The 14731-nt window shown below is 52.7% G+C and overlaps 1 protein-coding gene across 2 annotated transcripts; it reads left to right on the top strand.

Annotated features, from left to right (window-relative positions):
• The first annotated feature begins 2967 nt into the window (after positions 1 to 2967).
• On the top strand, positions 2968 to 7957 carry RND2 (Rho family GTPase 2). 2 transcript variants are annotated; one of them, XM_033182874.1, is made up of 6 exons: positions 2968 to 3232; positions 3720 to 3807; positions 5893 to 6002; positions 6767 to 6901; positions 7157 to 7401; positions 7818 to 7957. In XM_033182874.1, the coding sequence occupies exons 1-6, from the start codon at positions 3131 to 3133 to the stop codon at positions 7840 to 7842; spliced, it is 705 nt and encodes a 234-aa protein (XP_033038765.1). In that variant the 5' UTR covers positions 2968 to 3130; the 3' UTR covers positions 7843 to 7957. The 2 variants fall into 2 exon arrangements, with proteins under 2 accessions (XP_033038765.1, XP_033038766.1); XM_033182875.1 differs by having other exon boundaries at positions 2996 to 3232; positions 7157 to 7957.
• Positions 7958 to 14731: the final 6774 nt, after the last annotated feature.

Genomic DNA, 14731 nt, shown 5'->3' with positions numbered 1-14731 from the left:
CAGCTACTCAGGAGGCCGAGGCTGGAGAATTGCTTGAACCCGGGAGGCGGAGGTTGCAGTGAGCCAAGATCCTGTCACTGCACTCCACCTTAGGCGACAGAGGGAGACTCCATCTCAAAAAAAAAAAAAAAAAAAGGCCCGGTGCGGTGGCTCACGCCTGTAATCGCAGCACTTTGGAAGGCCGAGGCGGGCAGATTACAAGGTCAGGAGATTGAGACCATCCTGGCTAACACAGTGAAACCCCGTCTCTACTAAAAAATACAAAAAATTAGCCGGCCGTTGTGGCGGACGCCAGGAGTCCCAGCTTCTTGGGAGGCTGAGGCAGGAGAATGGCGTGAACCTGGGAGGCGGAGCTTGCAGTGAGCTGAGATTGTGCTACTGCACTCCAGAGCGAGACTGTGTCTCAAAAAAAAAAAAAAAAAGTTAAGGAACAGTCCCAAAACTTGAACTTACATCAGATTTGGAGTTACTTACATGTAGACTGGAGTCCAGCTAAACTGTATCTCAGGCTCTGACTGTACCTTTATGTAACCCAGGCAGGGATGAGACTTAATTCACTGTGGTCTTGCAGTGGCAAAGTAGAAGCATGGAGACCAAGCCTTTAAAACTTTCTGACTTTGGTGTTAACGTTCTGTTCCTCATTTTCCCTTCTGTAACATAGTGATGATGCTGCGTGCTCTAGTTATATTTTTATTTTATTTTTTTTGATACAGGATCTCACTCTTTCACCCAGGCTGAGCAAGGTGGCGCGATCACAGCTTTCTACAGCCTCAAATTCCCAGGTTCAAGCAATCCTCCCACCTCAGCCTCCTGTATAGCTGGGACCACAGACATGTGTCACCACGACCGGCTAATTTTATGTTTTACCGCTCTTTGCAGAGCAGGGCTACCCCATAGGCAGCGTGCCTAGAGTGGCTAAACCAGCTAAGTTTTGATTTGTTTTTCTAGAGACAGGGTCTCGCTAATATTGCCCAGGATGGTCTCAAACTCCTGCACACAAGCAAGCCTCGGCCTCCCAAAGTGCTGAGATTACAGGCGTGAGCCACTGCGCCCGGCTTCTAGTTATCTTTACACAATTATTTGCAACATATATTATTAACTCGAATTGCCTCGATATAAAAAAGTACTTTTTTTTTTTCCCGAAATTCTGTTGCCCAAGCTGGAGTGTAGTGAGGCAATCTCGGCTCACTGCCACCTCCACCTCCCAGGTTCAAGTGATTCTCCTGCCTCAGCCTCCCGAGTAGCTGGGACTACTGCCACGCGCCACCATGCCCGGCTAATTTTTGTATTTTTAGTAGAGACTGGGTTTCACCATGTTGGCCATGCTGGTCTCAAATTCCTGATCTCAGGTATCCACCCACCTCGGCCTCCCAAAGTGCTGGGATTACAGGCGTGAGCCACCGTGCCTGGCCAAAAAAGCACTTTTAAAAGGTAAAAAAAAAAAAAAAAAGTAAAAGATGCCACGCAAATACGTATCAGTGGTTTGATTATTGTTAGACTCTTTTTTTTTTTTTTCTTTTTGAGACGGAGTCTCGCTCTGTCGCCCAGGCTCGGGTGCAGTGGCCTCTCAAAGTGCTGGGATTACAGGCGTGAGCCACCGCGCCCAATCTATTGTTAGACTCTTTTTTTTTTTTTTTTTTTTTGAGACGGAGTCTCGCTCTGTCGCCCAGGCTGGAGTGCAGTGGCCGGATCTTAGCTCACTACAAGCTCCGCCTCCCGGGTTTATGCCATTCTCCTGCCTCAGCCTCCCGAGTAGCTGGGACTACAGGCGCCAGCCACCTCGCCCGGCTAGCTTTTTGTATTTTTTAGTAGAGATGAGGTTTCACCGTGTTAGCCAGGATGGTTTCGATCTCCTGAACTCGTGATCCGCCCGTCTCGGCCTCCCAAAGTGCTGGGATTACAGGCCTGAGCCACCGCGCCCGGCCTTATTGTTAGACTCTTAATCAAGCCTGACTTTTGGGTTTAACTCTGGCTCCAGCAGAGCAACTCTGGCGGTTGGTTCTTTCTCTTCCTTTTTTTTTTTTTTTTTTTTTTTTTTTTTGAGATGGGGTCTCGCTCTGTCGTCAGGCTGGAATGCAGTGGCGCGATCTCCGCTCACTGCAACCTCCGCTTCCCGACTTCAAGCGATTCTCCTTCCTCAGCTTCTGGTGCACGCCACCACACCCGGCTAATTTTTGTATTTTCAATAGAGACGGGGTTTCACCATGTTGATCAGGATGGTCTCGATCTCCTGACCTCGCGATCAGGCCGCCTGGGCATCCCAAAGTGTTGGTATTACAGGCGTGAGCCACCGTGCCCGGCCGGTTCTTTCTCTTCTAATCTCCTTCTCCCCAAGCATCCACCAGAGGACGCAGCTCCCCCAAAACTTTCCACCCAGTGCTTGGCTGGAGGAACTCAGTCCACGCTTCTCTGCTAGTCTAAGCCCGCGGTTAAGTCAATGCAACCCGAGACCCGGCTGCCCGTTGTCATGGGGACGGAAAGCTATGATGTCACCACCGTCCGGGTGGGTGTGCTGGGGTTCACCCTCCCATTTCCCCAAGACCCCCTGCCAGGACACGGGCGGAGGCGGGAGAGAAAATCAAAAAGCCTCGCTCCTTCCCCTTAGCATCTCTCTCCCGCCGTGTTCAGGAAGTGGATGGCTGCCCCCGCTCTTGTCCGCACTGGTGCACCTGCGTGCACGCGTGGGTACACAGCAGGGCCGAGCTTCGCGCGTGTGCCGCTCACATTAGTGTACCCCTAAGAACTTCGCTTGAACTCTGCCCTGCCCTTATCTCCGAGAAAGTCAAATAAGCCCTGTTCGGCCTGTCCCAAACCGGCTGGGGCCCCTCAGCCCACACGGGCGCGCTGGACCCGGGCTCTGGGGCCTCTGTTCCCAGGGCTCCGCCCAGATCTGCTGGGCCCCGCCCCCCGGCTGCGCGGGTGGGAGGCGGGGCCGGGGGGCGAGGCCGCCAGGCTGGGGGCGGGGCGGAGGGGGGGCCGCGGCCCCGGGAGGGGGCTCGGCGCGGGCCCGCGCGATGCCGGTGTTGGCGGCCCGAGCGGCTGCAGCTGCAGCGGCGGGGGAGGCGGCGGCAGAGGCGGCGGCGGGGCCCGGGAGGGGGGTGGCGTGGGGGACCGGCGCGTAGCCGGGACCATGGAGGGGCAGAGCGGCCGCTGCAAGATCGTGGTGGTGGGAGACGCAGAGTGCGGCAAGACGGCGCTGCTGCAGGTGTTCGCCAAGGACGCCTATCCCGGGGTGAGGGACCTGCGTTTTGGGAGGGGGGCGCTAAGGCTGCTGCGGGATGGGTGACAGGGGCCCTGGGGACGGATGGGAATGGGTACTCGGGTAACCAGGGACAAGATACAGGGGCTGGGAGGACGGGGGGAGGCCTTGAAGGCTCGGGAAGGACTGCAGAGGATTGGGGTGAGAGGAATTAGGGAGCGGGGTGAGATGGATGGGGTTTGGGAGAACCAGAGCTTCCGGGAGGGAGGGTGAGGGGAATGTCGGAGGTCCTGGGCAATGGAGAAGGGAAGAACTAGGGGGCTGAAGGGACCAGGAGGAGGTCTGGGAGCCTAGCAGAGATTCTACGGGGGGCAGGAGCTCCCGGGATCTCCCCTTTGCCCAATCCCAGACCAACTTGTGTCCAGGGGCTGGGCTGGACGGGGTGTGGGAGTGAGGAGGGCATTTATCTGGGGTGAGGACTTGGAGAGAGGATCTCATCTGGATCCATCCGTGTCTGCAGAGTTATGTCCCCACCGTGTTTGAGAACTACACCGCGAGCTTTGAGATCGACAAGCGCCGCATTGAGCTCAACATGTGGGACACTTCAGGTAGCCAAGTCCCTGGGGGTCACCCTGACTTCCAAGGCGGCCCACTCTGTCCCCTCCCTTGGCTAGACCCTTAGGTTCCAGGTCAGCCCAGCCCATCCATCCAATTCCAACAGGAAGGAAAAATCAATTTTCCTCTTAAAGCCAGGGAAACTGAGGCAGAACTTGCGGAGCCTGACAGAAACCATGTCCTAAAGGAGAAAGCCTAGCATCTGAGCCCTTCAGCTGGGTTCTGCCTACCTGGGAAAGTTGGGAAGGAATGGCTTTTAATTTGGAACATGTTTCTTCGGAGATAAGACCGTTTAGAAAAGACATTCAGAGGCCGGGTGCGGTGGCTCACACCTATAATCCTCGTACTTTGGGAGGCCCGGGTGGGCAGATCACCTGAGGTCGGGAGTTCAAGACCAGCCTGGTCAACATGGTTGAAACCCCGTCTCTACTAAAAATACAAACATTAGTTGGGCATGTGGCACGTGCCTGTAATCTTAGCTGCCGGGAGGCCGAGGCAAGAGAATCGCTGGAACCTGGGAGGGGGAGGCTGCAGTGAACCGAGATCATGCCACTGCATTCCAACCGGAGCCAAAGAGCAAGACTTGGCCGGGCGCGGTGGCTCAAGCCTGTAATCCCAGCACTTTGGGAGGCCGAGACGGGTGGATCGCGAGGTCAGGAGATCGAGACCATCCTGGCTAACACGGCGAAACCCCGTCTCTACTAAAAAATAGAAAAAACTAGCCGGGCGAGGTGGCGGGCGCCTGTAGTCCCAGCTACTCGGGAGGCTGAGGCAGGAGAATGGCGTAAACCCGGAGGCGGAGCTTGCAGTGAGCTGAGATCCGGCCACTGCACTCCAGCCTGGGCGACTGTGAGACTCCGTCTCAAAAAAAAAAAAAAAAAAGAGCAAGACTCCGTCTCAAAAAATAAAAAAAGAGAAAAGACATTTAGAATGTCTTGAGTGAGGAGTGGTCAGGGAGCTGTTTGTCTCCATTGAACTAGAGAAATCTGAGGTCAAGTCCCAGGAGAATGGGAGAGTGCTTTCCTGCCACTGCTGTTTTCCTCCTCCCAACATAAGGAGGGTTTTTATTTATTTTTATTTATTTTTATTTTTGAGACGGAGTCTCGCTCTGTCGCCCAGGCTGGAGTGCAGTGGCTGGATCTCAACTCACTGCAAGCTCCGCTTCCCAGGTTTACGCCATTCTCCTGCCTCAGGCTCCCGAGTAGCTGGGACTACAGGTGCCTGCCACCACGCCCGGCTAGTATTTTGTATTTTTTAGTAGAGACAGGGTTTCACCATGTTAGCCAGGATGGTCTCGATCTCCTGACCTCGTGATCCGCCCGTCTCGGCCTCCCAAAGTGCTGGGTTTACAGGCTTGAGCCACCGCACCCAGCCGAGTTTTTCTTTTCCTTTTTTTTTTTTTTTTTTTTGAGGCGGAGTCTCGCTGTCTCCCAGGCTGGAGTGCAGTGACCGGATCTCGGCTCACTGCAAGCTCCGCTTCCCAGGTTTACACCATTCTCCTGCCTCAGCCTCCCGAGTAGCTGGGACTACAGGCGCCTGCCACCTTGCCCGGCTAGTTTTTTTGCATTTTTTAATACAGATGGGGTTTCACTGTGTTAGCCAGGATGGTCTCGATCTCCTGACCTCGTGATCCGCCCGTCTCGGCCTCCCAAAGTGCTGGGATTACAGGCTTGAGCCACCGCGCCCGGCCCCCAGCCGGGTTTTTTACAAGAGTTCCCTTCGGGGCTTTAGACTGCCAAAGCCCAGAAAGTACATGCAACATTTTATGAGAATGACTATAGATTTCATGAGCTTCTCAAAGGGGTCCAAACCTTAGTCAAGAATAAAAATTATTCCTTTTTAAACCCCTAGGGAAGCAGAGAGCCATTTCCCACCATTTGACTCCCCTTCTGCCCACTGCCCCACTTGGGAAGCCCAGACTCCATGATGGGTATAATGATGGGTATTAATGATGGGTATTAATGGTTGCTCTTTTCCATTCTCTGCTCCCGCCATCCTTTGACCAGGATCTGTAAGGTCTCCCATTCCCTTCCAGGCCTCCCATGCACTCAGGCCCCTCATGCTCTGTCTTCCTTCAGGTTCCTCTTACTATGATAATGTCCGGCCTCTGGCCTATCCTGATTCTGATGCTGTGCTCATCTGCTTCGACATTAGCCGACCAGAAACACTGGACAGTGTTCTCAAGAAGGTGGGAGCCTGGGGAAATAGGGCAGCTAGACTGAGATGGACCAGACCCCATGGTCCTGACATAAAATGGGCCAGGAGGAGGGAGTGATAGCTGGGGTATGGCCATCAGCTGGTTAGCAAGTGAAGCTCTCATCCCTGCCAACCTGCCTCCAGCCCCCATCCCTCCCAGCCACCCACTTCCTGAAAGTCCTGAGCTGGATACAGCAGCTAGGGGAGGTAGGGGAGTGAAGGGAGAAACACTCACAGGATTCTTTCTCTGCTCTTCCAACTCCTTGGCTGTGGGAGCCCCAGATGGAGGGGATGGGATGTGAAGGCTGATCCTGGAGCTCAGGAAAGCCCTGTGGCCTCCTCTCCAGGCCCCAATTTCCATGAGAAAAGCCAGTGGTGAATGGACAGAAGTCAGCTAGGGCAGCCCCATTCCCAGGTTGGGGAGGGGAGGATGGGATAAATTTGTTCCCAGGAGACAGTATGGGAAAGGTGAGTGGGAATGGGAAGGTTCCAGGCAGCAGATCCTTCATAGCCACTGAGGGAGAAGAGTCCGCAGGCCCACGCCAGCCCTCTCGTCCCCTCTACTTCTCTCTCACCCCATCCTGTTCTCAACCCAAGCCTAGCATTCTCACCTCTTCCTTGTATGGGAGAGTTCTGAGGGATACATGGTTTCCGCATGCTGTGAGGAAGAGAGGGCACACTGCTGGCATGGTGAGCAAAGGCTCACCCTGTGCTTCCCTCCACCCCTCCACAATTCTCTTTTCTTCTCCTACATAGTGGCAAGGAGAGACTCAAGAGTTTTGCCCCAATGCCAAGGTTGTGCTGGTTGGCTGTAAACTGGACATGCGGACTGACCTGGCCACACTGAGGGAGCTGTCCAAGCAGAGGCTTATCCCTGTTACACATGAGCAGGTGCGACCCTTGACCTCTGACCTCATCCCAGCCTAGACCTGTCACCTCTGCACCTTCAGTCTCTGATTTGAAAACACCTTACCTGGCTCATCCTTTGTTCTGGCCTGTGACCTCTGACCTGATCCCTTGACTCTCCCCAGCCCTCACATTCAACTCCAGCCCTCACATTCAACCCCAGCCCTCAGTCTCCGTGCCCCTTTTTAAGCTGCAGGCTAAGACCTATAACTTTCTTCCATGCACTCCTTCCTTTTCCAGGGCACTGTGCTGGCCAAGCAGGTGGGGGCTGTGTCCTACGTTGAGTGCTCCTCCAGGTCCTCTGAGCGCAGCGTCAGGGATGTCTTCCATGTGGCCACAGTGGCCTCCCTTGGCCGTGGCCATAGGCAGCTGCGCCGAACTGACTCACGCCGGGGAATGCAGCGATCCACTCAGCCGTCAGGACGGCCAGACCAGGGGAATGAGGGCGAGATACACAAGGATCGAGCCAAGAGCTGCAACCTCATGTGAGGGGCTAGGAGAGGGCAGAGTGTGAAGAGGGGTGGTGAGGGACACAATTGTTCCCCTGCCTGTGCCCAGGCTTTCTGACCTCCTGAGCCTGGCTGGGAAGTCAGGGCAGGCAGAGCAAGCAATTCTTCTGGGCAGGGGAGCTGGAGGGCAGAAGGGTATCATCATTTCTCATCTCCTCCTCCCTCCTTTTCTCCAGTGGATATTGAGGGAGCTAACAGGGCTAGCATCTGGGGCATGAACTGAGATGGGGCAGGTGGGGATTAGGGAAGCTGCTATCAAATAGTGACCTTGGGGGAGTCTCCTATGTGAAGAGTACCCTCCCTCTCCACCCCCAGTCCCCATATCCTGGTTCTGGCCCAAGGAAAATGTACATTCTATGACCTTCTCTTTTCCTCTCCTCTCACTTCTGCAGCTATTCTCACACACCTAACCTCTAGGCAACATGCACTAAATTCAAAAGCAAGGGGAAGCCCTTCCTCCACCATCAGTCCACCAGCCCTAGAACCTCCCTTGCCTCTACAGTCACCCAATAAAGCCCAAGTCCATGGAAAACGGCTGTGGCTTTAGTTTTGTTGCTTTTTAAAAAAATCAATTGACCAATCTCTAGCAGTAAGAGGGAAAGTTAGACCTCAGCCGAGGAACTTTCCATGTCTGCAGATAGAACAGAGGACAAAGCCATAGGTTGGATCAGAAGTGTCCTTTTAGGAGTCAGAGTTGGGAGAAGGAGACATCCTGGGACTATTCATCCCAGTTAATAAAGTGGGCAATTCTCAGGCCATTAGGGGATTTTAGAGCAGACTGATATGCAATTAGTCAGCATTTCTCAGCCCAGCCAGGCCTGCTGCTAGTGTGGGAGGGGTCCTGCTCACCATCTGTACCCCTGGCTTGGAGTCTGCTGGTGCCGTGGGGGTTGTGAGGGTAAGGAGGCATCAAAAACCTCCACATCACAGAAGCTACCCCTATACAGCGTGAAGTTTCCTAAGGGGTCAGTAGTTTGATTCTGGGGTCTTCTTAGAGGCTCAGGCCAGGGACCTTTCTCTCCTTCCATGCTGAGTTCCTTGATGACTTTCAGGGAAGCATCAGCTGTTAGAGTCACCCCTACCGTCCCTTCAAGGAAAGATGATGGAGAGGACGGCCGAGCGCCTGTTGTCAGGAAAGACAGTGCTGGTCTGTTTTCTCGGGAGTCTGGTTTCAGATTGTCCTGTATTCCCTCCCTGGCTCTGGTCCCACTGGCCTCTTTTCGGTGACATTCTCCCCCAGGAACCATCCCTGGCCCTTCCCTCCCCCAGCCCCAGCCCCAGCCAGTTCTCCCAGACACACTGGAAGAGAACACTGACCTTACCCAACTGTCTGCTGGGATCCCACCCAAATTTATAGCCCATTCCTCCCTCTTCATTCATTCAGCAAGTATGTATTGAACACCAACTGTGTGCCATACACTGGCTTGGGAGATTGCAAGGACCAGTCTCTAAGCTTCTGGAGGCCAACCCAGTGTGGAAGAGAGGTACCCCAGGTGTGAGGGTGCCACGACTGAGGGATATTTGTACATGTACAGGGTGCTATGGGAGCTCCTTGCAGCCTGAGAAGCGAGTCCTATTAGCCAGGTCCTGAGGGTTGAAGAGGAGTTTGCCAGGCAGGGAAGGGGTAGGAAAGGCACTCTGGGCAGAGGGTACAGCATGTGTAAACACGTGGAGATGAGAACGAGCATAGCACTGTTGGGGCTCCCATGGCAGGGAGAATAGAAGACAAGGCTAGGAAGGTACCCTGAGGCTACTGCAGGGTCCACAGAGGAACCAGGATTTCATTCTGAGGATGAATGAAATCATCCTCAGAGGATGAAGCCACCAGGAATTTCAGGCAGAGAGTGAAGTGATCAGAGTTGTTTTTTGGATAGATGGTTATCTGGATGAGGTATTTGGGGCTGGGAGACTTGGCTCTAAGATGTGTCATTTAAAATAGCTTGTCAGCAGTGGCTCACACCTATAATCCCAGCCAAGATTCCTCCTTTGGGAGGCCAAGGTGGGAGGATCGCTTGAGGCCAGGAGTTCGAGACTGCAGTGAGCTATGATCATGCCATTGTCTTCCAGCCTGAGTGTCAGAGTGAGACCCTGTCTCTAAAAATAAAAATAAAAAATGAAAAATAAAAAATAGCTTCTTGTTTCCCTTATGCCAGGTTCCAGTATTGAGAGACAAGAAATTCCCACCTACCACTCCCTGGCTCATCAGATACCCCTATCCCAACCTCTCCTATGGGACTAGTTCATCTCAGCCCATCTCAAAGATTCTAGGATAACTTCAATGGCATTTGAAATTATCTAAGTGCCCCTCAAACTGAGACCTGGTTAGGGACTGACTCAAGGACCCTGAGTCCTCGGCTAAGGGTACAGGAGAGGGCAGGGGCTCCAGGCCCAGCTAGGTGGATCTCCATCTGTCTCTGAGGACTGACCCTTTCCCCACAAAGACCTGCCATAAAAATCGACTTGTGATTTTTAGCTGAGTGGCTTCTCTTTTCCACTTTGGATTTCTCAGTGCATAGCAGGTTCAAGCCTGCAATCACCAAAGTGTAGAATGTGGAGTGTTTGTGCCCCCTCTTTCCTCTAACCCCCATCTCCTGCCATGTGAGCTCAGGGAATGCAAACATAATTAGAAAGATCAATCAGCTGGAGGAACCCCCAAAATTTAATACCTTTTCAATACTACCAGGAATGGATTTTTGGTCCCTTTCTGCAGGTCTGGATTGCCAGATGTTTTGTTTCTGGGGAGGAGGGCTCTGGGCTGAGGAGCTCAGTGGGTGGGAGGAGGGAATGGGATTGTTTCTGATCCTCAAAGGCCTCTGTAGGCTGAAGGGAGGGGACCTTATTCCCTTCCCCACCCCAGATGCAGGAGTCACTCAGCTTTCTTCTCTGCAGCTGTTTCCCTCACCAACTAGACTGGTTTGGGAAACAATGTAGCCTCGTTATACATTTAATGAAATAAACAACTAATCACACTGTGATGGCTGCCAGTGTTTCTGGTTTTTTTTTTTTTGAGACAGAGTCTCGCTCTGTTGCCCAAGCTGGAGTGCAGTGGCCGGATCTCAGCTCACTGCAAGCTCTGCCTCCCGGGTTCACGCCATTCTCCTGCCTCAGCCTCCTGAGTAGCTGGGACTACAGGCGCCCGCCACCTCACCCGGCTAGTTTTTTGTACTTTTTAGTAGAGAAGGGGTTTCACCGTGTTAGCCAGGATGGTCTCGATCTCCTGACCTTGTGATCCGCCCGCCTCGGCCTCCCAAAGTGCTGGGATTACAGGCTTGAGCCACCGCGCCCGGCCTTCTTCTTTTTTTTTGAGACAGAGTTTCGCTCTGTCATTCAGGCTGGAGTGCAGTGGCACCATCTCAGCTCACTGCAACTTCCGTTTACCAGGTTCAGGCGATTCTCCTGCCTCAGCCTCCTGAGTAGCTGGAACTACAGGTGTGTGCCACCACACGCAGCTAATTTTAGGTTTTTTTTTTTTTTTTTTTTTTTTTTTTTGAGACGGAATTTCACTCTTACTGCCCAGGCTGGAGTGTACTGGCGTGATCTCGGCTCATGGCAACCTTGCCTTCTGGGTTCAAGCAATTCTCCTGTCTCAGCCTCCCGAAATAGCTGGGATTACAGCCATGTGCTACCATGCCGGCTAATTTTGTATTTTTAGTAGAGATGGGGTTCTCCGTGTTGGTCAGGCTGGTCTTGAACTCCCGACCTCAGATGATCCACCTGCCTTGGCCTCCCAAAGTGCTGGGATTACAGGCGTGAGCCACCGTGCCCAGCCATTTTTGTATTTTTAATAGAGACGGGGTTTCACCATATTGGCCAGGATGATCTCGATCTCTTGACTTCAGGATCCACCTGCTTGAGTCTCCCAAAGTGCTGGTATTACAGGCGTGAGCCACCGCGCCTGGCCTAATTTTTGTATTTTTAGTAGAGACAGGGTTTCACCATGTCGGCCAGGATGGTCTCAATCTCCTGACCTCATGATCTGCCCTCCTCGGCCTCCCAAAGTGCTGGGATTACAGGCCTGAGCCACTGCACCCCGCCCTGGTGTTTCTTAACCTAGGCAATAAGCCTGCCTGGGAGGGAGGAGGGGGGACAGTGTGGATGGGAAGAGAGGACTCAATCAAACTCCTGAAACACTTCAGCTGACAAGGGTCCTCCCCTTGTGACTCTGGCCCTCCCAGTAGGGACAGTCATGGGAAGAGCTTCAGATTCGGAGGCAGAAGTCCCGGGGCCTGGGTTGAGCTCTGCTGCTTCTTCCCTGGGGAGTCTTTGGTGAGGCGCAGCACCTCTGTGAACCTCAGTTTTTGCGCCTAGAAAAGGGGTCGGATCACTACATCTTCCTCATTGTGTTGCTGAGCTGATGTCAACTTTTATTCTTTACAACCAAGACACCAAGGCTTAAGTGCTTCTAAACCGGGCCTGAGGGAGTCGGGAAAGGCTTCTTAGAGGGGTATTTTGTGCTGGGACTGGAAGGCTAGAGGAAGACAGAAGACAGGAAGCAGGAGGTGGTTATGTCTTGTTCCCACACCTATCCTGGGCCTGAAGAGAGCTTTAGTGACTCCTCCAAAGATTGAGGTCCCTTCGTCTCCATTTTTCTGAACTCTTATTACTTTTTCTGCAGTCTCTGGGTGAGGACTTCATGTTGCCACAGTGACCCTCTCCCTGCTTCAGATGCACTCAGACTTGTCCTACAGGCTGAGGAAGGTGTGGGGGAAGGGGTCATGTTCCTGAGATGCCCAGTGGGGCAGGCACTCCTGGCACAGCTCTCTCCCCCGACTCCACATTCTCTTCCCCAGGAAAGGGTTTAGCCTTTTGTTCTCAGTTTGTTCTACACAAGGCAGCTCCTCTCCTGCTTCCTTCCTTTCAGCCGGGTTCTCAGATCTCCCTCCATCTGTCTGGTCAATCCCTTACTTGCTGTCCTCAAGGCTGTGAGTGAGGGTCAGAGAGTGGGGAGGCTCCAGGTCAGGAGGTGTGGGATGATTCCCGAGTAGCTACCCGCTAGCAGCCGAGAGACAAGAGAGTCATGTACACTAGTGCCCCTCCCCACAAGAAAATGCCTCTGCTATTGACTCCTAAATAACAGATGTCTGTCTGCATATTAATGAGATTGGACGAATAATTGGTGAGTTTTTCATTCAGTGTCAGAATGAACCGGGAGGCCTTATGTTCATGCACGCAGACACCCACTCACCCCTGACTCTCCCCTTCCCCCACAGCACAATGAAACAGACACAGACGCCAGCAGGCTTGACCCATGAAGGGGAGGGGCAGACGGGGAACCACCGGGAGGGGTGTTAGCAGGAGGGAGACCCCCATGGTTGGTCTGGGTTGCTCAGGTTTCTCTCTTGATCACTGCCTCCCCATCTCCCCAGGGGCAAAAGCTTGCATTTGTGAGATTTCGCCACCCTGCAGAAGGGGCTCAGAGGAGGAGGGGCTGTGGTGGGAGGCAGTTGCTGCCTAGAGGAGAGTAACAAAACAGTGGTCTCCTTCAGCGACTTTGTGCCTCACTTGAGTCTGGAATCAATGAGCCCCTTACCCTGCGTTAGACCCTGTGCCAGGGTGTGAGATGGAAGAACAGAGGTTTTGGAGTCAGGTAACTACAATTTGCTAGCTGGGTGCCCTTGCACAAGTTACTTAACCTCTCTGAGCCTCACCCTTTTTGTCTCTAAGAACACCTACCTTGCAAGATTGAAAGGATGAAATGAGATAAAGTGTGTTATGTGTCTGTCTTAGTGACTGGTTTATAATAGGCCCCAACACATATTTTTGTCTCCCAACCTATCCCCAAAACAAACCAAGACACTTGCTAAATTGCTGCCTCTCATGCCAGACCCACCTTTGTTAGGGAAGGGGTTAATTAGAAGTCTAGTAATTATCCTAGCTGCCTGGAAACCAAGAGGAAAAGATACAGAGAGGAATAGAAACAGAGAAAAAGAAATAGACACAAGAGACAGAATGATGGAAACAAAGGCCCCGGGAACAGGAGACCACAGAGATGGGAATGGCAACATGGAGAAGGTATTGTGGGCAAACAAAGTCAACCTCAAATGACAGTTTAGAATCCAGGCCTGGTACAGTGGCTCACACCTATTATCCCAGCTATTCAGGAGGCTGAGGTGGGAGGATCATTTGAACCCAGGAGTTTGAGACCAGCCTGGGCAACATAGGGAAACACTGTTTCTAGAAAAAATAAAAGAAATAAAAATTAGCTAAGTGTGGTGGCACATACTTATAGTCCTAGCTACTCAGGAGGCTGCGGTGGGTGGATCACTTGAACCAGGAGTTTGAAGCTGTAGTGAGCAGTGATCACAACACTGCACTCCAACCTGGGTGACAGAGTGGATCCCCATCTCAAAACAAAACAAAACAAAACAAAACAAAACAAAACAAAACAAAACAAAAAAACAGTCCCAGTGCTGTGGCTCACACCTGTAGTCCTAGCACTTTGGGAGGCCAAGGCTGGAGGATCACTTGAGACCAGGAGTTCGAGACCAATGTGGGCAACACAGTGAGAGCTTGTCTCTATAAAAATTAGCCAGGTGTGGTGGCCCACAGAAAGTTGAGGTGGGGGGATCACTTGAGCCTGGGAGGTAGAGGTTGCAGTGAGCTGAGATTGTGCTACTGTACTACTTCAGCCTGCATGACCGAGCAAGACCTTGTCTCAAAGAAAAAGGATCCAGAGGTTAGAGTCTAAAATGCTTAGGTTTGCCATGTTCTTGCTGTTTGACCACAGCAAGTCTCATCCCCTCTCAGCACCTCAGTCTCTTCTTCTATAAAGTGAAGGGGTGATTTGCTCTCTAAGGTCCCTTCTCATTGTGTGAGAACAAGAGTCCCAGTGGCCTGGGAGCACAGGGGAGGGGACGCGGCTGCCCACCCTTCGACACTATTACCCATTGGTCATTTGTGCTCTGTCTCCTCTCTCCCTTGGTAAATGGATCTGCTGCGCCAGCAAACAACTGTCCATTGTGTCCTAATGAGGGACGAGCAGGGAAAACCAATCACTTATGATGCAAATGAGCCCACGGCTGCAGCCTCCTCACATTCACTGAGTGCTTCTCTTCTGCCCAGAGCCCAGCCCGCTGCCCCAGTTGGGCCTTTCTCCCTAGCCCCAGTTCCCATCTGGTCCTGGAGGAGGAGTGGGGAGGCCCAGACTGGCCTCCCCATTGTCGTTCATTGCACTCCCTGCAAGGAGTTTCAACCCTCAAATCCTCCGAGCCTGGCCCAGCTCCTCTCCCCACCCCAAAGGTGGCTCAGTTTGATTTTTTAAAAAAATCTATTGAAATTCACATAACATACAGTTAGCCATTTTATT

The sequence above is a fragment of the Trachypithecus francoisi genome, unplaced genomic scaffold (assembly GCF_009764315.1).
Source record: "Trachypithecus francoisi isolate TF-2019V2 unplaced genomic scaffold, Tfra_2.0 Lachesis_group20, whole genome shotgun sequence".
Lineage (NCBI taxonomy): Eukaryota > Metazoa > Chordata > Mammalia > Primates > Cercopithecidae > Trachypithecus > Trachypithecus francoisi.
This window is presented reverse-complemented; position numbering and strand designations above follow the sequence as displayed.

Bases quoted from the DNA above. Each gene is read 5' to 3' on its own strand.
- RND2 (XM_033182874.1), top strand. From the start codon at position 3,131: ATGGAGGGGCAGAGCGGCCGCTGCAAGATCGTGGTGGTGGGAGACGCA. The intron at 6,902-7,156 runs GTGCGACCCTTG...TTCCTTTTCCAG, and splicing joins TCCCTGTTACACATGAGCAG to GGCACTGTGCTGGCCAAGCA. The intron at 7,402-7,817 runs GTGAGGGGCTAG...TCACTTCTGCAG, and splicing joins GCCAAGAGCTGCAACCTCAT to CTATTCTCACACACCTAACC.